This window comes from Pongo pygmaeus, chromosome 20 (assembly GCF_028885625.2).
Source record: "Pongo pygmaeus isolate AG05252 chromosome 20, NHGRI_mPonPyg2-v2.0_pri, whole genome shotgun sequence".
Classification (NCBI taxonomy): Eukaryota; Metazoa; Chordata; class Mammalia; order Primates; family Hominidae; genus Pongo; species Pongo pygmaeus.
In genome coordinates this window covers 366,660-391,080 of record NC_072393.2, presented here as the reverse complement: position 1 = coordinate 391,080, position 24,421 = coordinate 366,660, and the positions used below count along the sequence as shown (strand labels likewise).

Here is a 24,421-nt window from a genome sequence, read left to right as displayed (position 1 = left end):
CCTCTCAAAGTGCTTGGATGACAGGCGTGAGCAACTGCGCCCGGCCTGCTGACCTGTTTCTTTGAGGCACGTGTTGCGTTCCTGCGTGGGGTGCCAGCAACAGTTTTATTTCTGCCGTGGTGACCTGTGCAGCTCCCAGTGACAACTCAAGTGGCGACGCCCTCTGACTGGCCAACGAGGGCCGATCTCCCCTCACGCTGCCAACCTGGGGACATCCTGGGCGCAGCCCTGGCCTCCACCCACTCCATGCCAGCCAAAGATGTCCCCAGAGGCCACCTGGTGTCCCCTGGGGTGGGGCTCGCTTCTCTCTGCAGGGTGAGCAGAGGCTCTTGGGCCGGGCACGACCCTCCCTTCCCAGAAGGGTTTTACGTGTCGGGCTGCTCAGCACCTCCCAGCAAGTGCCTCGGCCCGATTTTCCTGGATTTATGTGGAAGGTGGCGGCTGGGGATGGAGCCCTGGCCGTCCCCAGGGACTGCACCCTTCACCAGGGCGATGGTGCTGTCACCCCATGTACAGAAGGGGAGACGGGCCCAGGGTGTCACTGCCTGGCTCGAGGCTGCGGGGCTGGGGTGCACCTGGGCTCTTGGCTCTGACCTTTTCTCTGAGAGGCTGGAGTTTGACTCCCAGGGCTGCAGGCAGAAGTCCCAGCGGAGTCAGGATGTCAGGAGGGCGCTGGGCACAGGCGGGGGCGCCCCCACACCGACGGTCGGCCCTCTCCGCGTCCCGCAGGACAGCGGCATGAAGCCCCCAGGCCTGCCCTGCACCCAGCACGGCTCCTGCCCTCAGCCTCTGCCCTTCCCGGGGGATCCGAGGAGCACTGAGGCATCGGCCTCTGCCCTTCCCGGGGGATGTGAGGCTTATTTTGTCATGAAAACGGTTTCAGACAGTGTGCATATTTCCGACGTCTGCTATAACGAAGGACCACAAACTTGATGGCTTAAAACATTTATTTTCTGGCGGTTCTGGAGGCCGGAGTCCAAACTGGGTCCCACTGGGCTAATATCAAGGCAGGGGCAGGGCTGGTCCCTCCCGGGGCTCCAGTGGGGAACCATTCCCGCCTTCCCCAGCATCTGGAGACGCCCACGTCCCTCAGCTTAGGGCCCTTCCTCCCCTTCACAGCCACAGCGCAGCCCATCCCCACGTCTCTCTGGCTCTCACCCTCCCGCCTCCTGTCGTGAGGACCCTGTGAGGACACTGGGGCCCTGGACCCCCCACCCCGGATGCTCCCCCATCTCCGTCCCACCTGCAGGTGCCTTTGTCCTCGCAAGGCGTATTTGCAGATTCCCGGGACGGGACCGGATTCAAGGCTGGTGTTCTGTGGCGTCTGTCACCAGCTCCCTGGCCCCCTCCCCTCCCTTCCGCTCCTGCCCCGCCCCCCGACGTGCTCCGCACCCTGAGCCCCTGCCTCTGCCGGGCCCTGCCTGGGACGTCCCCCTCGACCTTTCGACGTCCACGTCCTTCAGCCCGAGAGGCGCCCTGTTGGGTCCTTGAGGTCCCCAACTCAGGATTGGACCTGCTTGGTGGCCACCGCCCCCTCAGGCTGGGACCCCACTGGGGGGCTCCTGTGCTGTGTCCACAGCGCCTGCACACAGTGGGCACTCAGCGCTTAGGGAGCCAGCAAGGGGAAGAACAAGCGTGGCTGGGCCCCTCGCCACCAGCCCAGGCACCTTGGGAAGCCGCCGGCCTCTCGGGGCCTCAGGAGACCAGGACGGGCAGGAAGTGGGCGGACAGGTGGTACCGCCGCGTCCGGCCGCCTGGCCGGGGCCCCCCCTGCCTGTCCAGTGCCAGGAACATGGGCTGGCCGTGGCGGCGCCAGCGCTGTGAGGCGTAGGTGTTGTGGCCGTTCTCTTCGATGCGCTCCCGGAACCTGCAGTCCGCAGTGTAGAGTCGCTGCGGGCGGGGGTGAGGCCGGCCCACCCTCCCCACCCTGCCCGCGCCGCCCAGCCCTGCCCGGCACTCACCGACCCGTAGAGGCGGCCCTGGCGGTTCATGGCCACGTAGAAGCCTGAGGACACCGCTTTGATGACCACAACGCCCACGCGTACAGAGCGGATCTCCAGGATACCTGGGGGAGGCAGGGGTCGGGGAGGGCCTTGCTGGCTCACAGCCGCTCACGCCGGCACTGGCTTAGCCCCAGCACCGCTGCTGTCCACTGTGCTTTGTGCAGGGCCCTCAGGACCACGACAGACACCAGGAGCCCCCCCAGACCACAAGTCCCCTCCCAACCACGACAGATACTCAGGAGATCCCCCGCCCCAGACCACGAGTCCCCTCCCAACCACGACAGACACCAGGGGCCCCCCGGGACCACAATGGACACTCAGGATCCCCCAGGGCCGTGACTGACACCAGGAGCACCCCCAGCACGTGAGGGAGGAGCAAGGAGCCGGCGGAGGGAACGGGAAGCAGGACGGCCCCCACGAGCCAGGGGAGTCCAGAGATCGATGAGGACCCCTGGGAGGGCCCATCAGGCCAGGTCAGCGCTGTCCCTGCAGCTCAGCCCACCACCACACCCGGCTAATTTTTGTATTTTTAGTAGAGACGGGGTTTCACCGTATTAGCCAGGATGGTCTCGATCTGACCTCGTGATCCGCCCACCTCAGCCTCCCAAAGTGCTGGGATTACAGACGTGAGCCACTGCACCCGGCCAGCCGTTCACTGTTCTGTGCACCCACCTGCACCCTTGTTCACGTGTCTAACTGCTGCGCGCCTCTGCTCTGGGAGCCCCAGGAGAGTGGGCATCTCTGTCACCACTGGGTCCCCCATGCCGAGCACAGCACCCACAAGGTGCCCAATTAGTGACCAGCGAATGCACGCAGGGCAGGAGAGCCCTCAGCTAGCCCTCACCCCCATCACTGTCCAGCTGGGGAAACCAAGGCTTGGAGAGAGGCAGAGACTGTCCCAGGTCAGGCAGCGGAGCCAGGCCTCTGCCCCGGCCCGAGGCCACCCCGCCTGGCCATGCCCGCCACGGATGGACCGGCCCAGCCAGTCCCCCATCCGCCCTCGTCGCGTGCGGCCTAATGAGGGCCTTGGCACCCAGATGAAAGCTCTGGGAAGGGCAGGGGGTGATTACCTGCCCTAATGGTGGTGATTCAGGCGGCAGCCAGCGGGCCCGGGCCCCCTTCCCAGCGCCCCCTGCCCGGCGGAGACACCGACTCCCCTGGCCTCCAGGTACCCACATCCCCTGCTGTGCCCGGCCTCTCCTCTTGCTCCTGACATTCCACAAACACTGAGGGCCTACCTCAGTGTGCTGGGCAGGCCCTGGGGACAGAGACGCCCGCTCCGTGAGGTCCTGGGCCCTGTGGGGACCCAGCTCCGCCACCCCTGTCAGTGTGACCCTGGGCAGGTCCCATCCCTTCTGTGTGCCTCCTTGTCCTCACCTGCCAGATGGGGTGTCTGGGAAGAAGCAGAGGGGGCCCCGACTCAGGCAGCCCTGACTGGATTCTGTGACGTCAGGAGTCCGGAGGTCAACCCCTCCCTTCCGCCATGCAGCTGGGCCTGCCCCAGCCCCTCTGGAGCCTCAGTTTCCCACCTGCAGATGGGTGGCCCCACCCACAGGGTTGTTCCACACGGACCCTTCTCTGCCCCTGAGCCGGGTCCCCCGCTGCGGCCTTCGCTTTAACAGTCCAACCCTCCCACCAGGCGGGCTGCACCCATCTCACAGACGGGGGAAACTGAGGCCGAGGCTGTACAGAGGAGCCTCCGGGACTCCCCCGCGGGCGCAGGTCACCGTGATGACGCCGGCCGCGTTGCCGTCACCCACCGCCCCCCAACCCCAGGCCCCCGCCGCCCCGCACTCACTGTCCTGGCCGTGGCGCCAGCGGGTGCCCTGCACGCGGCCGCCGGGATCCACGCGCAGGAAGAAGTGAGTGGAGGAGAAGAGGCGCCGCCAGCGCACGTCGCCCTCCAGGTGCGGGTAGCTGCGCGGTCCCCGCAGCGCGCTCGGGGTTCCCGCGGCGTCCGGCGCCCGCGCCAGCAGCAGCCAGGCCAGGCCCAGCCACAGGCGGCGGCGCATGACCCGGCACCCGGTTCGCCGCGCGCTCGTCGCTCCCGGGCGTCCGCGGCTCTGCCTTCGCGCGGCGGGGCCAATGGGGCTCCTAGGGGGCGGGGCCGGGTTCACCTGGGCGGGGACGCCGGCCAATGGGGTGCCTCGGGGGCGGGGGCGTGGCCCATTGGGGGCGGGGCCAGGCGGGGGCACCGGCCAATGGACGTCTCGGGGGCGGGGGCCAGGTGCACAGGGGCGCGGCCGTGCAGGACTCCGCGCTTGGCCTCCGCGCGTGTTTGTCTCGCGGGGCGTGTCCGTGAGTCAGCCGAGTCCCCGGGCGGGCTAGGACCTCGGGTTGCGGGGGCGGGAGTGTGAGACGCGGGCCGCAGAGACCCGGAGGGAGACAGAGACAGAGAGACGGCGGCAGTCAAGAGACACAGGGAAGATGACAGGGAGAGACGAGAGAGACACAGAGACAGAGACGGGCAGAGGCGGAGATGCTGCGGGACAGAGATGGACACCGGAGGTCCTGCCGCGTGCGTCAGCCCCGGGACCAGCCAGGCTCCGGGGCATGCCCTGGTGGGCCTTCTCTCCCCGCAAATTGTAGTTTCCTGAAAGCCAGGCCCACAAGGCTGTGGGAATGCGCGGGTGGGTGGGCAGGTGACGGCTGGGGACGTGTGTTTGGGCAGGAGGGAGGATAGCCACGTAGACCTGTCGGTAGCCGGCTGGCGGGGCACGTCGGAGGCGGCAGGAATGGGGCGGCCCCGTTCACACCCACACCTGCTCCTCCCTTAGAGCCACACCCCAGGCCCCACGGGGAACCACCCAGCAGGGCGGCTGGCCCCCACCCCTCCTCTGCCTGCCCCATGCCCTGGGCCCCAAAAAGTGAGCACAGTGACCCTCACAGACTCACAGCCAAGCGGAGGCATTGACAAGTGGGGAAACCGAGGCCTGAGAGGGGCAGCGACCTCCGCTGTGGGGACACAGCTCCCAGCAGCCCAGTCCTGGTCCTGCGGCCACAGCCTCAGGTGGCACCCACCTTTAAATAGCACCAGAGTGAAGACATGGCGACCAGCCTGTCCTGCCGGGGAGCCCTCTGGAGGGATAACCGGTCTGGCTGGACGCCGGGATGCCTTCCTCGTGGCTCAGGCATCTCCTGACCCTCTCTTCCTGGCTTAGGCGGGTCGCACACAGGGTGTGGCAGGTGCCACGGTCTCAGGGCCAGGGATCCCCATGGCTGAGGTCCAGCCTGGCCTGGCTTCCCACACTAGAGCCCTGTGGCCAGCACCCCAAGCTTCGGTTCCGCCTCTGTAAAATGGGCCAGTAAAGAGACGTCTGGAGGAAGACAGTGAGACCATCCACGGAGCACGCTGGGCAGAGAGCGTGGCACCAGGCACTGAAGAAATGTCCACCGCCTTCTCGCCAGCAGGAGCTCAGGTCTTCCCTTCCTAGAGTGTCCGCCCCCACCGCGGAAGGGTGACCTGAGGGCCCTGTGAGAAATGACGGGGATGGGACCGACAGTGGGGAGACCGGCCCCACCCCAGGCATCTGAGTTTAATGACACCTCGGAAACATCACTCATATACCACACAATTCACCCACTTACACTGTACAATTCAGTGATTTTATTTTATTATTATTTTTTTGAGACGGAGTCTGGCTGTGTCGCCCAGGCTGGAGTGCAATGGTGTGATCTCGGCTTGCTACAACCTCCACCTCCCAGCCGCCTGCCTTGGCCTCCCAAAGTGCTAAGATTACAGCCTCTGCCCGGCCGCCATCCCGTATAGGAAGTGAGGAGCGCCTCTGCCCCGCCGCCCTGTCTGGGAGGTGAGGAGCGGCTCTGCCCGGCCGCCCTGTCTGGGAGGTGTACCCAACAGCTCCGAAGAGACAGCGACCATCAAGAACGGGCCATGATGACGATGGCGGTTTTGTTGAAAAGAAAAGGGGGAAATTTGGGGAAAAGAAAAGGGGGAAATTTGGGGAAAAGAAAGAGAGATCAGATTGTTACTGTGTCTGTGTAGAAAGAAGTAGGCATAAGAGACTCCATTTTGTTCTGTACTAGGAGAAATTCTTCTGCCTTGGGATGCTGTTGATCTATGGCCTTGCCCCCAGCCCCGTGCTCTCTGAAACATGTGCTGTGTCAACTCAGGGTTAAATGGATTAAGGGCGGTGCAAGATGTGCTTTGTTAAACAGATGCTTGAAAGCAGCATGCTCTTTAAGAGTCATCACCACTCCCTAATCTCAAGTACCCAAGGACACAAACACTGCGGAAGGCCGCAGGGACCTCTGCCTAGGAAAACCAGAGACCTTTGTTCATGTGTTTATCTGCTGACCTTCTCTCCACTATTATCCTATGATCCTGCCACATCCCCCTCTCCGAGAAACACCCAAGAATGATCAATAAATACTGAAAAAAAAAAAATTTTTTTTGTATTATTTGTAGAGATGGGGTTTGGCTACATTGCCCAAGGCTGGAGTGCAGTGGTGCGATCTTGGCTCACTGCAACCTCCACCTCTCAGGTTCAAGTGATTTTCCTGCCTTGGCCTCCTGAATAGCTGGGATTACAGGCACAGGCCACCACGCCCGGCTAATTTTTGTATTGTTAGTAGAGACGGGGTTTCACCATGTTAGCCAGGCTGGTCTCAAACTCCTGACCTCAAGTGATCCGCCTGCTTCAGCCTCCCAAAGTGCTGGGATCTCATCAAATAGAAGAAAAGACTAACGCATAAGGAATGGTGAAATAGTTCAGAAGTCGGTTTCCATCCAGGTTTCTGGCTCTGCCAGCCTGCAGGGGTGCAGGGGGTGTCTGTAGGTCTTGGCACACCAGGCCCGGCTGATTGAGGGCCAGGCAGGTGACCCCAGTAGTGAGTGAGGTCTGAGGTCACAGCCCGCTGGGGCACCCTGAGGTGGACTGAGGCAGGTGAGGGAGGGTGCTGCTGTCTGTCGAAAACATTCCCAGCCGGTGGCATCAGTGCGCCCAGGCAGGCGTGGGCAGCAGCATCTGGAATGTGCTGTAAGGAGGCTGCCAGGCCCTTTCAGAGTGAGGTCCAGTCCTCGTTCTGGGCTGATGGGGAAACTGAAGTGCCAGGGTTTGGGGACAGAGGACAGCTTGAGTTGAGGCCTCCGAGCCCCCTTGTGGTCAGGCCCCCTACCTGAGCCCCAGCTACATCTTTGCTCCCTCTCCCCAGCCCCACTCTGCTCAAATTGCTCCTCTGTCCACACTTGTTCCTGCCTCAGGGCCTTTGCACTTGTTTTGTTTTGAGATAGGGTCCTGCTCTGTCAACTCAGGCTGGAGTGCAGTGGCGCCATCTCAGCTCACTGCAGTCTAAACCTCCTGGGCACAAGCAGTCCTCCTGCCTCAGCCTCCCGAGTATCTGGGACCACAGGTGTGCACCACCATGCCTGGCTAATTTCTTTTTTTCCTTTGGTAGAGACTGGGTCTCACTATCTCGGTTGCCCAGGCTTGTCTGGAACTCCTGAGCTCAAGCGGTCCTCCCGCCTCAGCCTCCCAAAGTGCTGGGATTACAGGCCTGAGGCAGTGAACTGGCCTCCCTTTGCACTTTTTTTTTTTGAGACAGATTCTCGCTCTGTCACCCAGGCTGGAGTGCAGTGGCGAGATCTTGGCTCACTGCAACCTCCGCCTCCCGGGTTCAAGCGATTATCCTGCCTCAGCATCCCGAGTAGCTGGGATTACAGGTGCCGGCCACCATCCCCGGATAATTTTTGTATTTTTACTAGAGACGGGGTTTTGCCATGTTGCCAGGCATGCTTGCGTATTTACCAAGCTGGTCTTGAACTCTGACCTTAGGTGATCCGCCCGCCTCGGCCTCCCAAAGGGCTGGGATGACAGGCCTCAGCCACCAAACCAGCTCCCCTTTGCAACTGTGACATTAGCCTGGAACACAGTTACCCCCAGATATTCCTATTCTCACCCTTCACAAGCCTGCTGCCCCAGAGCAGGCGCTCCCGCCTCTGGCCTGCTGCCCCAGCTGCACGACACAGGTGGGCACGCCTTCCAGGTTCCATTCTAAAGCTCCCGCCCCGCTCCTCCTAGGCAGGATCACGCGGAGACAGGGCAGGCTCTAGGCTCTGGGGTTTATTTCATTCCCTTGACTTCACCTCACTTAGCAGGTGAATTCAAGCCTGCCGCTCCATTCGGCTCCTGCGCCTGACGGCTTGGGGATTGCAGGGTAAACTGAAGCTGGAGGCTGGGAGTCTCGCGGACTGGGGCTTTCTCTCCTTGCAGCCTCCCTGAGGTCGCGCGTGCTGTGTCTTCCAGCAACTTGGTGGCCCTCTCTGAGCCTCAGCTTCCTCCACGATAGACGGCATCCTAATGACTCTTACCCAAAAGTTGTCGTTGGAGCAATGAAGGTTGCGGACAGGAATCTCTAAATTGCAGATGCTGTACTCATTATTAGATGAGTATTCCTTGAAAAAAAAAAAAAAAAGAAGAAGAAAAAAGCCGGGCACGGTGGCGGCGTCTGCAATCCCAGAGCTTTGGGAAGCCGAGGGGCGAGGATCTCTTTACCCCAGCAGTTCGAAGCTACACTGAGCTATGATCGCGCCACTGCACTCCAGCCTGGGCGACAACGCGTCCAAAACAAAACCAAAAAACAAAGAAAAACAGAAAAAATGTCCGGGTTTGAGGCCCTCGGGAAGGCAGCCTGAGAGTACCCCCAGTTGCCACGGCAACAGCTCTGTCCCGCCCCCCTTTTGAAAACAGCAGAAGGAACCAATCAGAGCGTCCGTCGGCGCATGCCTTCACGCCTCCGCGCCCCCGCTACATCCTGGGAGTTGTAGTTCCGGTAGTGCTCTTCCGGCTGGGGTTTCCCTTCGCCCGCCTCCGTCGACCATGAAACTACAACTCCCGGCAGGCGGCATGGGCGCATGCGCAGGAGCGGGCCGGTGGGGTGGTGGCGGCGGCGCCCGGAGCGGCGTGCGTAATGTCGGCACTTTGCTGGGGCCGCGGCGCGGCGGGGCTCAAACGGGTCCTGCGGCCCTGCGGCCGCCCGGGGCTCCCCGCCAAAGAAGGTAACACAAAGGGAGACGGCCAGGCAGCCCGGGGGTCACGCCACGGGCTCCTCCCCGCGCGGCCGGGGCCTTTGGCGCTTTGACCTTTGCCCCTTTGCACCTGGGCGTGCGGAGCCCCCCGACCCGGCCCCACTTTCCACTCGCCCTTGCCGGCTTTTCCGATTGAGGCTCCTCAGTGCAGTCTGACCTTTGATTCGTAGTTTCTTATGGAGCCTCCTGACCCCAGGTGTGGTGTTTAGGGCTCTTAACCTGTGACCTGCTGCACCTCGAGTGCGAGGAACCCTCTCTCCGCGGTTCCGCGTCCGTGTTCGCCGCGGCGGGGCCCCTTCCACTTTCGCTGTCTTAGTTTCTTTCCAACTTAAGCCCGTGCTCAGAGAGTTTCCGCTGCGTTTAGGGCTCCTTTGCCCTTCGACCCTGCGGCTTCTGCCTTTATGGAGGCCCCCGCCCACACGCCCGGCCCCCCTCAGCCGCCCTCGTCTTTCCCGCAGGGACCTTCGATGGCGTCTGCGGCCCCAGGAGGAGCTCGTCCGCCAGCCCCCGGGAGCAAGACCAAGACCGCAGGAAGGACTGGGGCCACGTGGAGCTGCTGGAGGGTGAGCGCGACCCCCACGGCGGCCTGGGAGAGGAGAGTCCTCTCCCTGCTGCCGGGAGAAAAGGCGAAGTCTCAGATTCTGAGACAGGTTGAGGGCGGTCTCCACCTCTCGGGTCCCAAGACCCGCCCAGACGGTGTTGGTGGAACATCTCTTGCGCCGCTCATGGGCCCCGTCCTTGGCGAGCAGGCTCCTTCCTGGAGCTTTCGTAATTCCCCCTCCCCAGAGCCCCACCAGGTGCTCCCACTTTCCAGGAACACAGGTGAGGCCCAAGATTATGTCTGGAGAGACCCCCCCGCCCCCACCGCCAAGGCCATATGTGCAGAGCCAGGACGTGAACCCTGAACTGACTCAGCTGTCCTGGCTTGGCTCTGGGGGGTAGGCGCCTAATGGAGACTGGATGACTTCGAAACTTGGGAGGGACAGCCCAGGCTCCAGCGGTGGCAGGTCCTCGGCCTGGCCTGGCTGCTGGTGGGGGAGGGAGGTGGGAGCTTCCCTGTGCTTGCTTCCCGCCGGTGCTCCTGCCCCACATCCTGTCTGCGTCTATCAGCCAGCCGGGAAAGGAGAAACGGGAGAACCTTTATAAAGGGAAAGAAAACCTGGTCAGGTGCGGTGGCTCACGCCTGTAATCCCAGCACTTTTGGGAGGCCTAGGCAGGCGGATCAAGAGGTCATGAGTTCAAGACCAGCCTGGCCAACATGGTAAAACACCGTCTTTACTAAAAATACAAAAATTAGCTGGGCGTGGTGGTGAATGCCTGCAGTGCCAGCTACCCGGGAGGCTGAGGTAGGAAAATCGCTTGAACCCGGGGAGACTGAGGCAGGAGAATCACTTGAACCTGGGAGGTGGAGGCTGCGGTGAGCCGAGATCATGCCATTGCACTCTAGCCTGGGCAACAAGAGGGAAACTCCATCTCAAAAACAAAGCAAAACAAAGCTCTCAACTGTTAATCCTAAAAGTATCTCCTGAGTTTTGGAGCACTCTGAAGGCGGACATCACGCTTGTCTTTTTATTTCAGCAATTTTTTTTTTTTTCTTGAGACGGATTCTCAATCTGTTGCCAGGCTGGAGTGCAATGGTGCGATCTTGGCTCTCTGCAGCCTCTGCCTCCCGAGTTCAAGCAATTCTCCTGCCTCAACCTCCCGAGTAGCTGGAACTACAGGTGCACACCACCGCACCCGGTTAATTTTTTGTATTTTTAGTAGAGACGGGGTTTCACCGTGTTAGCCAGGATGGTCTTGATCTGCTGACCTCGTTATCTGCCTGCCTCGGCCTCCCAAAGTGCTGGGATTACAGGTGTGAGCCACCACACCTGGACACCTGGGCCCCCCCTTTTTAAATTTTTTTTTTTTTTTTTTTTGAGATAGGGTCCTGCTCTGTCTCTCAGGCTGCAGCACGGTGGCCTGATCACAGCTCACAGCAGCCAGGAGCTCCTAGGCTTAGGTGATTCTCTCACCTCAGCCACCGGAGTAGCTGGGACCACAGGTGCGCGGCCCTATACCCAGCCTATTTCAACAGTCTTTTTTTTAGATGGAATCTTGCTCTGTTGCCCAGGCTGGAGTTCAATGGTGCTATCTTGAGTCACTGCAACCTCTGCCTCCCAGGCTCACGCAATTCTCCTGCCTCAGCCTCCCAAGTAGCTGGTACTATAGACGCACGCCACCACGCCCAGCTAATTTTTTGGATTCCTAGTAGAGACAGGGTTTCACCATGTTGGCCAGACTGGTCTCGAACTCCTGACCTTAGGTGATCTTCCTGCCTCGGCCTCCCAAAGTGCTGGGATGACCTACGTGAGCCGCTGTGCCCGGCCAACAATAGATTTCCAATAAGGCTGCTTTATACAGATACAGAACACTTAGGCATTGATTGGTTGGCAAAAATGCAACCTGAGGCAGCACGAGCAGAAGCCGTTTTCCCTGCAAGCTAGTGGCTCAGTGCTTACTAACTGAGCATCCACCACTGTAGACACTGGGAGCCTAGGAGTGTGTGTGTGGCAGCTCCACCAGCTGGGGGGTCTTGCTGAGGCGGGGTGCAAACTTGCAGGCCACGGTTGAGCCAGGGAGCGGGCGGTTCAGGGTCCTGGGAGTCTGTGCAGAGGCCCTGAGCTAGACAGTGAGTGAGAGGGGCAGGGGCAGGGGAGGCCTGGGAGGCGAGGGGCCACCTGGATAGATTCTGGAGGCAAGCCCGGAGGAGGTACTGAGAGGTGGACGGAGGGAGTTGTCAGAGACCCCGAGGTTCTGGGCCTGGGCACCTGGAAAGTTGGAGCAGCCAGTGACCGGGGAGACGCGGTGCCGCAGGTTTCGGTGGCAGCTTGTTAGGGCTGTTGAGTTTTGTGAGGCTCGGGTGGGGAGGTGTGGAGGTGGTGGGGTGCGTGTGTCTGGAAAGGAGCGGGCAGACCTTACAACGTTGTTGGCAAATACGAGGAATTCACGCCTTGGGTCCCAGTGAGCTCAGCCACCTGCACCTCTTGGCCTGGCTCGGGGTCCAGAGAAATGGGTGCTTGAACGGGAGGGTCCCTCTCACGTCCTCGCCCTCTGCCCCTCACAGTGCTCCAGGCGAGGGTGCGGCAGCTGCAGGCTGAGAGTGTGTCGGAGGTGGTGGTGAACAGGGTGGATGTGGCACGGCTCCCAGAATGTGGCAGTGGAGATGGTAGCCTCCAGCCACCCAGGAAGGTCCAGACGGGGGCCAAGGATGCCACCCCGGTGCCCTGTTGCCGCTGGGCAAAGAGACTGGAGAAGGATAAGCGGACCCAGCAGATGCGCATGCAGCGGTTGAAGGCGCAGCTGCAGATGCCAGTCCAGAGTGGGGAATTCAAGGTGCTGACCAAGCGCCTGCAGGTGGAGCCCCAGCTCCTGAGCAAGCCGCTGGCCGGGTCCCTGAAGCACTGCATGCGCCAAGCCCCCAAGAGCCCCTGGGAGGATCAGCTGGCCCGGGTGCTGCAGGAGGCCCCTCGGAAGCTGAGCCTCAATGTGGAGCAGGCCCCATCGGCGCAGCGCACGCAGGCCCAGCTCTCAGATCAGCAGCAGAAGCTCCTGGCCTTCTTCAGGTGCTGCCTGCTCACCAACCACCTGCCCCTTGCCCACCACCTGCTGGTCATCCACCACAGCCAGCGGCAGAAGCAGAAGCTGCTCACGCTGGACATGTACAACACCGTGATGCTTGGCTGGGCGCAGCAGGTAAGTGCAGCCGGGAGCTGGGCCACCTGCCCTGGTCGTTGGAGACAGGAACTTGCCCTCATTTAGACTGGACTTTTCTCTCTTAGCCCCCAAGTTCAAGTCGTTTGTTTTTTATTTTAATAATTCTTTTAGGCTTTTCAAATACAAATCACGTGTGACTCTCAAATTTTGAAAATGACCAAAAAAGTAGGGAGAAATTCTGCTAATGCCTTGAGCATTTCCTTCCGGTCTTTCTCGGGGCTCGTGAACCTGTCTGGGCAAGGGGTGCTTTTGGCCTCATCGGAGGGGCAGCCTGCAGAGCCCTCATCAGGATGAGGCTTTGGTGTTGGGGTTGACTTTGCTCCTTTTTCTGGTTTCCTGAGGTGGAAGGTCGGGCTGCTGTGCTGAGATCCTTCTGTGTGAAATGTGGCTGTTCACTGGTGTCACATCGCCTCTGAGCACAGCTTTAGCTATATCCCACCTGTCTTCGTTGTGTTCCTCTGGAGTATTTTCCAATTTCCCTTGCCGTTTTCAGTTTGTTTGTTTGTTTGTTTGTTTTTTGGGACATAGTCTCCCTCTGCTACCAGGCTGGAGTGCGGTGGTGCGATCTTGGCTCATGGCCACCTCCACCTCCCGGGTTCAAGCGATTCTCCTGCCTCAGCCTCATAAGTAGCTGGAATTACAGGTGCCCGCCACCACGCCCGACTAATTTTTGTATTTTTAGTAGAGACAGGGGTTTCACCGTGTTGGCCAGGCTGGTCTCAAACTCCTGACCTCGTGATCTGCCCACCTCAGCCTCCCGAGGAGCTGGGATTACAGGTGTGAGCCACCGCATCCGGCCGAAGTTTCTCCTCGGACCCCTTGGTTGTTTTGGAGGGTGTTGTTTACACACCCTTTCAAGGGAGCAAATGTTCCCAGCTTTCTCCCACCCCATGATCCTTCAGCCCTAATTTGAGAAACAGCAGTAAAAGCTTCTCTTAATATTTGGGTAAACATGGGATGCTATTACGTTAAAATGCAGTTATCACAACATTAAGACCAATTCGTGGTAGAGAACTTGATGTGCTTCTTTATTAATGCATCAAACAGCGAAATTCAGAATCAGGTGGAGCCACTCTTGTGCTGAAGCCTGCAGTGCCCTTACCTTGCTCCCTGGTTCTTCCTTGCTGCAGGGGGCGCCAGACTCCAGGAAGACTGAGGATGAGGGTCGTGTATTTTCCCCTCCAAGGTCACAAGCCCCCTGGATTCCCTCAGCAGAGAGCCCACACTGTAACAGGGCGCTTTTGTGATCAGCCCCTAACAAAGTGTCACAGGCTCACGCCTGTAATCCCAGCACTTTGGGAGGCCGAGGCGGACGGATCACGAGGTCAGGAGATGGAGACCATCCTGGCTAACATGGTGAAACCCCGTCTCTGCTAAAAATATACAAAAAATTAGCCGGGCGTGGTGGCGGGTGCCTGCAGTCCCAGCTACTCAGGAGGCCGAGGCAGGAGGATGGCAAGAACCCGGGAGGCGGAGCTTGCAGTGAGCCGAGATCGAGCCATTGCACTCCAGCCTGTGTGACAGAGCGAGACTCCGTCTCAAAAAAAAAAAAAATGCCCCAAAACTCATGTCTCTGGTGTGTGGCCACCTCATGTCACAGCATGTCTTAAGCTGCAGGACTATGGGGTGGGAGGATGTAAGGGAATTTTTTTCCCTTTGGAATAGTCTGTTACAGGCCACTCTTAAGCAGCCACTGGGTCAAAGGAGAAATTGCTCAAAACAGGGATCTCAGGAAAAATGAATACAAGAAAACAATTATATATATATGTTATTTTACATATATATATATATTTTAAGACAGAGTCTCCAAGTCTGTGTCGACAGCAAAGTTTCTGTTGCCCAGGCTAGAGTGCAGTGGTGAGATCCCGGCTCACCGCAATTTCCGCCTTCTGTGTTCAAGTGATTCTCCTGCCTCAGGCTCCCAGTAGCTGGGATTACAGGCATGTGCCACCACGCCCAGCTAATTTTTTTTTTTTTTGTATTTTTAGTAGAGATGGGGTTTCACTGTGTTGGCCAGGCTGGTCTTAAACTCCTGACCTTGTGATCCGCCTGCCTTGGCCTCCCAAAGTGCTGGGATTACAGGCATGAGCCACTGTGCCTGGCCAAAAATTAAATGAAAAAAAAAAAAAAAAGAAATTGCAGGGGATATTTAAGCTATACATGGCTGGGCGTGGTGGCTCATGCCTATAATGCCAGCACTTTGGGAGGTCAAGGCAAGAGGGTTGCTTGAGCCCAGGAGTTTGAGACCAGCCTGGGCAACAGAGCGAGACACCCCTCTCTACCAAGAAAATAAAAGAACTGGGCCGTGCCCGGTGGCTCACACCTGTAATCCTAGCACTTTGGGAGGCCGAGGCGGGTGGATCCCCTGAGGTCAGGAGTTGGAGACCAGCCTGGCCAACAGGGCGAAACCCCATCTCTACTAAAAATACAAAATAATTAGCTGGGTGTGGTGGCGTGTGTCTGTAATCCTAGCTACTCAGGAGGCTGAGGCAGGAGAATCGGTTGAACCCGGGAGGCGGAGCTTGCAGTGAGCCGAGATTGCCCCACTGCACTCCAGCCTGGGCGACAGAGCGAGACTCCATCTAAAAAAATAATTAAATAAAATTTCCAAAGAAGAAGTAAACTATGAAGTTTGAAAACACTTGCAGATAATGAAAATGAAAACACCACCTGTCAGAAGTTCTGGGATGCAGCTAAAACAGTGCTTGCAGGGTAATTTATAGTCACAAAATGCCTATATTCAGAAAGGTGATGGCCGGGCGCGGTGGCGCACACCTGTCATCCCAGCACTTTGGTAGGCTGAGGCTGGCGGATCACGATGTCAGGAGTTCGAGACCATCCTGGCCAGCATGGTGAAACCCCGTATCTGCTAAGAATACAAAAAATTAGCAGGTGTGGTGGCGTGTGCCTGTAATTCCAGCTACTCAGGAGGCTGAGGCAGGAGAATTGCTGGAACCCGGGAGGCAGAGGTTGCAGTGAGCCGAGATCGTGCTACTGCACTCCAGCCTGGGCAACAGAGCAAGACTCCATCTTGGGGGCAAAAAAAAAGTGAAACATCTCAGACCAAATACGTCACCTTTCACCTTAGGAAACTAGAAGAAGAAGCTGTCACTAAATCTAAAGCAAGTAGATGAAAGGAAGTTACAAAAATTAAAACAGAAATCGATGAAACAGAAGGCAGAAACAGCAGAGAACAGTCCAGCCAAGTCAGTCCTTTGAAAAGATCCACGCAATTGACAAACCTGGAGGTTTAACAAGCCGCCTCCCAGAGGAACGTGAACCTCCCACAGTCCCACCTGGCGGGCCATACGGCCTCCTCTGCAGGTGGAGCTTGTGTGTCAGAACCTCAGGGGGATGCATTGGTCTGCCCAGCTGGCCACTCCTGCCTGGTGACCCTGTCCCCTGCTGAGCTGGTGGCTACAGAGAAGGGGTCTCCAGGGAGCAGGGAGGATGCGGAGGTTGGGCCATCCCCCCAGACCCTCACCCTGCCTTGGTCTCCCAGGGTGCCTTCAAGGAGCTGGTGTATGTGTTCTTCATGGTGAAGGATGCCGGCCTGACCCCGGACCTGCTGTCCTATGCGGCCGCCCTCCAGTGCATGGGGAGGCAGGACCAGGACGCCGGGACCATCGAAAGGTAGGTGGTGTCGGGAGGGCCCCACCGCTCACCCCCCACCCCCCACCATATCCCTGCCAGGGTTTTAAGATCTGGGACAGTGCCTGGGCTGGGGGCTGGGGGACCCCCAGAGGGCCTGACAGCCGCACTGAGACCTGCAGGCTAGCAGGAGGTGGTCACGAGGTTCCCCTGGGGTCTGTGGAAGCCCAGCGTGGGGCTGGCCCGTCCCTGCAGCAGGCCTCCTGCCCCACAGGTGTCTGGAACAGATGAGCCAGGAGGGGCTGAAGCTGCAGGCACTCTTCACCACCGTGCCCCTGTCTGAGGAGGATCGGGCCACTGTTCTGAAGGCCGTGCACAAGGTGAAGCCCACCTTCAGCCTCCCGCCGCAGCTGCCGCCCCCGGTCAACACCTCCAAGCTGCTCAGGGACGTGTATGCCAAGGTGAGCCCACGTGGGGCCCGGCAGACTTCAGTCCTCATAGCTGCCCTCTGGGGGTCCCTGGAGCCTCAGCTCAGACCAGTGGGCCTCTCCGGTGCCCAGGGCTCACCTGGGCTGGGCCCTGAATTCCTCCCTTCCTCCTCTGAGAAGATTGGAGGAGCCAGAGCTGGGAGGGTCCTGGCACTGAGGGTGTGGGCTCCAGGGGGACGGAGGTGGTCGGGTGCCGCCGCAGATAGGGTGGGGTGACAGGAGAGCAGCGCGTTTGAGTGGGGCTGCCAGGTGCACACAGTGGGCTCGTCTTTTACTGAGGTGTAATTTATCTGCCATAAAACTGTCTTAAAGGTGTAATTCAGCGATTTTAGTGTAGTCATGGTTGTCTAATTCTAGAATGTTCCATCACCCCAAAAGGAAGCCTCGTCCCCATCACCGGTCACTCCCCATCCCCTCCCCATCTGTGGATGAGTCTGCTCTGGACATTCCATAGAAATGGGACCGCACACTGCGTGACCTTTTGTGTTTGGCATCTCCCACTGAGCGTGACGTCTTCACGGTGCATCCGCGAGGCGGCCTGGGTCAGGGCTGAGTCATGCTCTGGTGTGTGGATGGCTGCGCCGTGCCTGTCTGTTCGTCCGTTGATGGACGTTGGGCTGTTTCTACTTATTGACTAGTATGAGTCATGCAGTTGTGAACGTTTGTGTACAAGCTTTTGTGTGGACGTGCGTCTTTGATTCTCAAAGCGCTAGGCTTTGTTATTTTTAATTCATCTATTTCTGGATGGGTCACATTCATACAGTTCCAAGTTTGAGGAGAAAACAGCAAACATCTGGGGGCGCAGTGAACGGTCTCCCCAGGCTCTGCCAGCTCCCAGCACCACCGCCCCGTCACCCCCTCCACGGTGCCCAGTGTCCCATCTAGAGGGGTCGAGGCCAGGAGGGGCCGAGGCCTTCGGTTTGCGCCGCTGGCACTGACTTTACCCACAGCCTGCTTTTCCCCGCGTCAGCGATGGCGACCAGCAACTTGCAGGAGACGCAGAAACGCGTGCACCCATGCCGTCTCGGGGTCCTGGGAGGGCAGGGCAGGTGTGCCAGGGTGGGGAGAGCAGGTCGCCCTCTGACCAAGCCCCTGACCTCACTACCCCCATCCCTGCAGGATGGGCACGTGTCCTACCCGAAGCTGCACCTGCCCCTGAAGACCCTGCAGTGCCTCTTTGAGAAGCAGCTCCACATGGAGCTGGCCAGCAGGGTGTGCGTGGTGTCTGTGGAGAAGCCCACGTTGCCAAGCAAGGAGGTCACGCATGCGGTAGGGGCTGAGCCGGGGTCGCGTGTCCGCCTCAGGGGCTGAGCCGGGCTCCCGTGTCCGCCTTAGGGGCTGAGCTCCGTGTATGCGGTTGAATTGCTCATGTCCTGGTCTGGTCATGCAGGGCCTAGGATCTCAGCCTGGCTGCCGCTCAGGGAAAACTTGTGGGGCCCCGAGGTTGGGTCTTGGCCTGTGCTTCTGCGCACACCGCGGCTGGGCTTTTGCTCTTGGCTGCGTCAGGCACGCTGAAGCCGGCAGAGGGCAGGCCGGGGTGAGGAGCTACCTGGAACACACAGCAGGGACCTTGAGGGCCTTGAGGTCTCTGCAGGGAGCTGCGGTGACCCCCGTCCTGTGAGCCTGGGTCCCACCAGCTGCCACGGGGCTCACCGGGCCCGTTCATCCCCTGCAGCGGAAGACCCTGAAGACCCTGCGGGACCAATGGGAGAAAGCACTGTGCCGGGCGCTGCGGGACACCAAGAACCGCCTGGAGCGCGCGGTGTACGAGGGCCGGTTCTCACTGTACCCCTTCCTGTGCCTGCTGGACGAGCGCGAGGTGGTGCGGATGCTCCTACAGGTGCGCCTTTCTCCGCGCGGCCGGGTCCCCGGGCGGGGTGGGCAGGCACTCACGGCTTCTTTCCGCAGGTCCTGCAGGCGCTGCCCGCCCAAGGTGAGTCCTTCACCACCCTGGCCCGGGAGCTGAGTGCGCGCACTTTCAGCCGGCACGTGGTGCAGAGGCAGCGGCTCAGTGGCCAGGTGCAGGCGCTGCAGAACCACTACAGGAAGTACCTATGCCTGCTGGCCTGCGACACCGAGGTGAGGCCCGCACCCCCTCTCCTCCTGGCTGGGGCCAGTGGTGGGTGGGCGCTCTCCGTCTCTGGGGCAGCCGGGTTTGCACCCAAGCCTCAGTCTGTTCATCTGTATGCTTTGGCTGACAGATGCCCCACCGGGGGTCAGGCACGGGCGGTGGGGCATCTGGCTCAGAGGCCTCAGTGTCCAGCGCCCTGACCTCCCTGTCCCACAGGTGCCCAACCCCTGCCTGCCGCGGCAGTACTGGGAGGCGCTGGGGGCGCCCAAGGCCCTGCGGGAGCAGCCCTGGCCCCTGCCAGTGCAGATGGAGCTGGGCAAGCTGCTGGCGGAGATGCTGGTGCAGGCTACGCAGATGCCGTGCAGCCTGGACAAGCCGCATCGCTCCTCCCGGCTTGTCCCCGTGCTCTACCACGTGTATTCGTTCCGCAACGTCCAGCAGGTGCCAGGCAGCAGTGCCCTCCTGAGCTGGGGGGCATCCCGCTGGGGGGACCAGGGACCCCATGGGGTTGGTGCCTCTGGGCGGAGCCTTGATCTCAGCGCAGCCGTCAGTACCTCCCAGGACTCGGGACATACCATGGGCGTCCATGCAGCTGTCCGGCCGTTTCTGGAGGTGGCTTCTGTTCGTGGGAGGCCACACTGGTTTCCTGTTGGTCGGGGAGCCGGCCCCTCTCACCCAAGTTTAAGGGGTGGGGGCAGGAAGGCCCCAGTACCGGGGCCCTGACCCGTTTGCCTGTCACACCCCAGATCGGCATCCTGAAGCCGCACCCGGCCTACGTGCAGCTGCTGGAGAAGGCCGCGGAGCCCACGCTGATCTTCGAGGCGGTGGATGTGCCCATGCTTTGCCCCCCGCTGCCCTGGACATCGCCGCACTCTGGTGCCTTCCTGCTCAGCCCCACCAAGCTGATGCGCACGGTGGAAGGCGCCACGCAGCACCAGGAGCTGCTGGAAACCTGCCCACCCACCGCGCTGCATGGCGCGCTGGACGCCCTCACCCAACTGGGCAACTGCGCCTGGCGCGTCAACGGGCGCGTGCTGGACCTGGTGCTGCAGCTCTTCCAGGCCAAGGGCTGCCCCCAGCTAGGCGTGCCGGCCCCGCCGTCCGAGGCGCCCCAGCCGGCCGAGGCCCACCTGCCGCACAGCGCCGCGCCCGCCCGCAAGGCAGAGGTGCGCCGTGGCCTGGCGCACTGCCAGAAGGTGGCCCGCGAGATGCACAGCCTGCGGGCGGAAGCGCTGTACCGCCTGTCGCTGGCGCAGCACCTGCGGGACCGCGTCTTCTGGCTGCCGCACAACATGGACTTCCGCGGCCGCACCTACCCCTGCCCGCCGCACTTCAACCACCTGGGCAGCGACGTGGCGCGGGCCCTGCTGGAGTTCGCCCAGGGCCGCCCGCTCGGCCCGCGTGGCCTAGACTGGCTCAAGATCCACCTGGTCAACCTCACGGGGTTGAAGAAGCGGGAGCCGCTGCGGAAGCGCCTGGCCTTTGCGGAGGAGGTGATGGACGACATCCTGGACTCCGCAGACCAACCGTTGACGGTAAGGGCGGGGCCCCGGCGCCCCCGCATCCCCCCCCTCCCGCGTACCCCGGCGCCCCGCGTCCCCCGCCCTCCCCCGGCGTCCCTGCGCCCCCTGCCCGTCCTCCTCCCCTCCCCCTGCCCTGGCGCCCCCGCTTTCCCCACGCTCCCCCCTCTCCTGGCGCCCCCACGTCCCCCGCCCGCTCTCCTCCCCCGGCGCCCCCTGCCCGTCCTGCCTCTCGCCTCCCCCAGGGCCCCCACGTTCCCCCCTCCCCCGCGTCCCCCGCGCTCCTTCCTCCCCAGGCGCCCCGAAGTCCGCCGTCCGCCCTCCTCCCCCGGCACCTCCGGACACACTTGTTTCAGCCCGGTCCACCCGCAGCCCGCACCCTCCATCCGTGGCTATGGAGAACTCATCCAGCCACCACCCGGTCTCTCGCCCACATGTGTCCCATGTTCACCGTCACGCCTGTGCGTCTCCTTCCCATTTCCCACCTCCCTGCACCACAGCCTCCCAGCCTGCTCAGGGATTGCGCCCGGGCCTCACTGCCCCCGCATCCGCTGTCCCCGCAGGGCCGAAAGTGGTGGATGGGTGCGGAGGAACCCTGGCAGACGCTGGCCTGCTGTATGGAGGTGGCGAAGGCTGTGCGCGCCTCCGACCCTGCTGCCTATGTCTCCCATCTCCCCGTCCATCAGGTGAGCCAGCTGGGTCGGGCCCTCGAGGCCGTGCCGTGTGCACTGGGCCTGGGGCTCGACTTGAGGGTGTGAGATTTCGCCTTCGCTGGTGGTATTCTCTGGAGGTGGTCCTAGAGTGTGCAGGAGCCATGGCTCCTGGTCTCTCCTGGGAGCGCGCTGGGGCTCCAGTGCACTTGGCTGGGGGATGCACGGCCCTAGGAACGGCTCGACCTGGGGGGTGGTTTGGGGTCCCACACATTTCTGCCTGTCTGAGCCTCCATCTCCCGTTTGCCGCCCCTTCCTCAGGACGGCTCTTGCAATGGTCTACAGCATTATGCTGCCCTGGGCCGCGACAGCGTGGGCGCCGCTTCCGTCAATCTGGAGCCCTCGGATGTGCCGCAGGACGTGTATAGCGGCGTGGCTGCGCAGGTAGGGTGTGCCCTGCTACCTGCTGCCCGGGGGCATCTCGGCGTGGGGGCAATGTGGCCCTGAGTCTCGGCCCCAGGTGCCCTCACCTTGGCCTATCCTGAGGATGTGGTGGGGCTGGGGCGGGGGCTTCCCAAGCAGATGTTGCCCGAGGGCTTCATGGGTGCTTGGTGGCCCCTGGGCTGCTAGCGGGGCTGACCTGCGCCCCCCCGCCCACCCGCGGTGCAGGTGGAGGTGTTCCGTAGGCAGGACGCCCAGCGGGGCACACGGGTGGCACAGATGCTGGAAGGCTTCATCACCCGCAAGGTGGTGAAGCAGACGGTGATGACCGTGGTGTATGGGGTCACCCGCTACGGCGGGCGCCTGCAGATTGAGAAGCGCCTCCGGGAGCTGAGCGACTTTCCCCAGGTGCGCCAGGCCTGTAGCGCTGCGAACACGTTGGTTTCACTGCCATTTAAAAGTCAGACGGGTGTGCCCCAGACCCAGCCTCCCAGCAGGAGACCTGGTTGTTCTACCAGACCACTGGCTGCCTGTCAGGGCTTGGGCATCTCTTGCTGACTGCGTGAGCGTCAGGCCCCATTCCCCCACCCCCCTATTCCCCGCCAGGCCCTAGGCCTTGGGCCTCAGCTGCTCTGAAATGGGGGGGAGTAGGGCGTGAATGGGCCAGACCCTGAGGACCTGCACCTGCCGCCCACCCTCTGCAGGAGTTCGTGTGGGAGGCCTCCCACTATCTCGTGCGCCAGGTCTTCAAGAGTCTACAGGAGATGTTCTCGGGGACCCGGGCCATCCAGGTATGTCCTGTTCTGTCCCCGCTCGGCCAGGACTCCCCAGGCAAGTGGACGGGAGCCCCGGCCTGAGCCCCCTGCCCTGAGACGGCCTGTGTCCCACAGCACTGGCTGACCGAGAGCGCCCGCCTCATCTCCCACACGGGCTTCGTGGTGGAGTGGGTCACACCCCTGGGCGTCCCTGTCATCCAGCCCTATCGTCTGGAGTCCAAGGTCAAGGTCAGTGTACCACCCCATCCTGCCCCAGTGTGCCACCATCCCAGTGTTACCAGTGTCCCAGTGTACCACTGCCACTGCCCCAGTGTACCACCGCCCCAGTGTGCCACCCCATCCCGCCCCAGTGTGCCACCATTCCAGTGTACCAGCGTCCCAGTATACCACTGCCACTGCCCCAGCGTACCAGCGCCCCAGCGTATCAGCGCCCTAGTGTACCACCACCGTTCTGGGCCTCGGGCGGGACTCACCGGCTCCTTCCCCTTTTTAGCAAATAGGAGGTGGAATTCAGAGCATCACCTACACCCACAACGGAGACAACAGCCGGTGAGTGGGGGGCCCGGGCTGGGGGCTGGCCGGGGGTCTGGAGAGCAGCCACAGTGGAGACAGCGGCCAGTTAGGGGTGTCCCTGGGCTGCCCCCACCGGCACCTGTTCCGTCCTCAGAAAGCCCAACACACGTAAGCAGAAGAACGGCTTCCCACCCAACTTCATCCACTCGCTGGACTCCTCACACATGATGCTCACTGCCCTGCACTGCTACAGGTGGGCATCTCCGGACGGCATGGGTGCTGCTCGCCTCCCAGGGGCCTCTCTTCTGGCTAGCAGGGCACAGCTGGCAAGGCTGGGTCCAGCAGGGCACAGCACTGGGGGCAGGGATTGGGCAGAGTGGATCTGCTGTGTCTGTGAGGCCTGTGCAGAGGCCCTGAGGCTGTGTGCCCTGAACGTAGGTGGTCCTGGCAGCTCCCCTCCTGTGGCCTGATAGGGAGTGCCGAGCATGGGCTCTGCCCCTTCTGGGTGGGCATTTCTTGGGCACCGCAACGTGTGGTTAGATCTGGAGCACGTGGAGGTCGTTCCAGCAGAATCTACCGGCCACGGGAGCTGGGAACGCTCAGGATGTGGGGTGGTGGCCCTGGCAGGAGGGGACAACGTAGCTGCCCTCGGAGCTGAGGCTCCCACAGCAGCCTGGGGGGCGGCAGGTGTGGGGCGCGGGGAGGCTTCTGAGAACATTTCCTCCGCCTGTACTGATGCCAAACCCAGGATGTTTAGGCGAGGGGTGGGGCGAGGCCTGAAGGAGGGTGGGCTTCCCTGGACCTCGAGTGGAGGGGGCTGAGCACAGGACCAGGATGCTGGTCACCGGGTGGCCCTGTGAGCTCCCCTCCCTTCAGGAGCCCTTCGCTCTGCCGCAGGAAGGGCCTGACCTTCGTCTCTGTGCACGACTGTTACTGGACCCATGCAGCTGATGTCTCTGTCATGAACCAGGTGCCCCCACCGTCTGAGCCTCAGTGCACCCATGGGTGGGGCCCCGCACACTGGGGCATTGGGTAGGGGTGGTGCCCAGAGCCTGCCTGATCACCCCTGGGGATCCTCTCACTCCTGCCCAGGTGTGCCGGGAGCAGTTTGTCCGCTTGCACAGCGAGCCCATCCTGCAGGACCTGTCCAGGTTCCTGGTCAAGCGGTTCTGCTCTGAGTAAGGCACTCCCTGACCCCAACTACCAGACCCCCCTCCCCGGCCCCCCGCAAAACCTGGCCTCGGCCTCACCCCACCCTGCTTCCAACCCCAGGCCCCAGAAGATCTTGGAGGGCAGCCAGCTGAAGGAGACACTGCAGGCGGTGCCCAAGCCAGGTAGGCGGGTGGGCAGCCTGGCAAGGGTGGCTCTAACTGCGGGCCAGGGCGGGGCCTTCCCCCCACCCACGCCGGCTGCTCTGCTTCCTCTGCAGGAGCCTTTGACCTGGAGCGGGTGAAGCATTCCACCTACTTCTTCAGCTGACTCCCCAGGAGCCTTGGGCCAGTGTATAAATAAAGCTCTTTTGCCACCCCCAGGAGCCACTATTTTCAGGGAGGGGGCACGCCCTGCG

The 24,421-nt window shown here is 61.5% G+C and overlaps 2 protein-coding genes across 3 annotated transcripts; one reads left to right on the top strand and one right to left on the bottom strand.

Moving 5' to 3' along the window:
* Positions 1 to 929: 929 nt before the first annotated feature.
* On the bottom strand, positions 930 to 4,062 carry FGF22 (fibroblast growth factor 22). 2 transcript variants are annotated; one of them, XM_054473608.2, is made up of 3 exons: positions 3,802 to 4,062; positions 1,962 to 2,065; positions 930 to 1,890 (listed from the first exon to the last, which is right to left on the bottom strand). In XM_054473608.2, the coding sequence occupies exons 1-3, from the start codon at positions 4,013 to 4,015 to the stop codon at positions 1,696 to 1,698; spliced, it is 513 nt and encodes a 170-aa protein (XP_054329583.2). In that variant the 5' UTR covers positions 4,016 to 4,062; the 3' UTR covers positions 930 to 1,695. The 2 variants fall into 2 exon arrangements, with proteins under 2 accessions (XP_054329583.2, XP_054329582.2); XM_054473607.2 differs by having other exon boundaries at positions 930 to 1,867.
* A 4,732-nt stretch (positions 4,063 to 8,794) lies between these two features.
* Positions 8,795 to 24,385, top strand: POLRMT (RNA polymerase mitochondrial). The gene is made up of 21 exons (XM_054473568.2): positions 8,795 to 9,018; positions 9,507 to 9,611; positions 12,155 to 12,783; positions 16,307 to 16,437; positions 16,670 to 16,856; positions 18,003 to 18,152; positions 18,559 to 18,723; positions 18,792 to 18,962; positions 19,171 to 19,395; positions 19,701 to 20,489; positions 21,038 to 21,160; positions 21,446 to 21,568; positions 21,794 to 21,973; positions 22,270 to 22,356; positions 22,456 to 22,569; positions 22,835 to 22,890; positions 23,009 to 23,107; positions 23,752 to 23,824; positions 23,947 to 24,032; positions 24,127 to 24,188; positions 24,284 to 24,385. The coding sequence occupies exons 1-21, from the start codon at positions 8,931 to 8,933 to the stop codon at positions 24,331 to 24,333; spliced, it is 3,693 nt and encodes a 1,230-aa protein (XP_054329543.2). The 5' UTR covers positions 8,795 to 8,930; the 3' UTR covers positions 24,334 to 24,385.
* The last annotated feature ends 36 nt before the right edge of the window (positions 24,386 to 24,421 follow it).

Coding starts and splice junctions, on each gene's coding strand:
- FGF22 (XM_054473607.2), bottom strand. CDS start 4,015: ATGCGCCGCCGCCTGTGGCTGGGCCTGGCCTGGCTGCTGCTGGCGCGG. Junction 2,066..3,801: donor CTGGCGCCACGGCCAGGACA/GTGAGTGCGGGG, acceptor TGCCTCCCCCAG/GTATCCTGGAGATCCGCTCT. Junction 1,868..1,961: donor AGGGCCGCCTCTACGGGTCG/GTGAGTGCCGGG, acceptor TGCGGACTGCAG/GTTCCGGGAGCGCATCGAAG.
- POLRMT (XM_054473568.2), top strand. CDS start 8,931: ATGTCGGCACTTTGCTGGGGCCGCGGCGCGGCGGGGCTCAAACGGGTC. Junction 20,490..21,037: donor CCGCAGACCAACCGTTGACG/GTAAGGGCGGGG, acceptor CTGTCCCCGCAG/GGCCGAAAGTGGTGGATGGG. Junction 24,189..24,283: donor GCAGGCGGTGCCCAAGCCAG/GTAGGCGGGTGG, acceptor CTTCCTCTGCAG/GAGCCTTTGACCTGGAGCGG.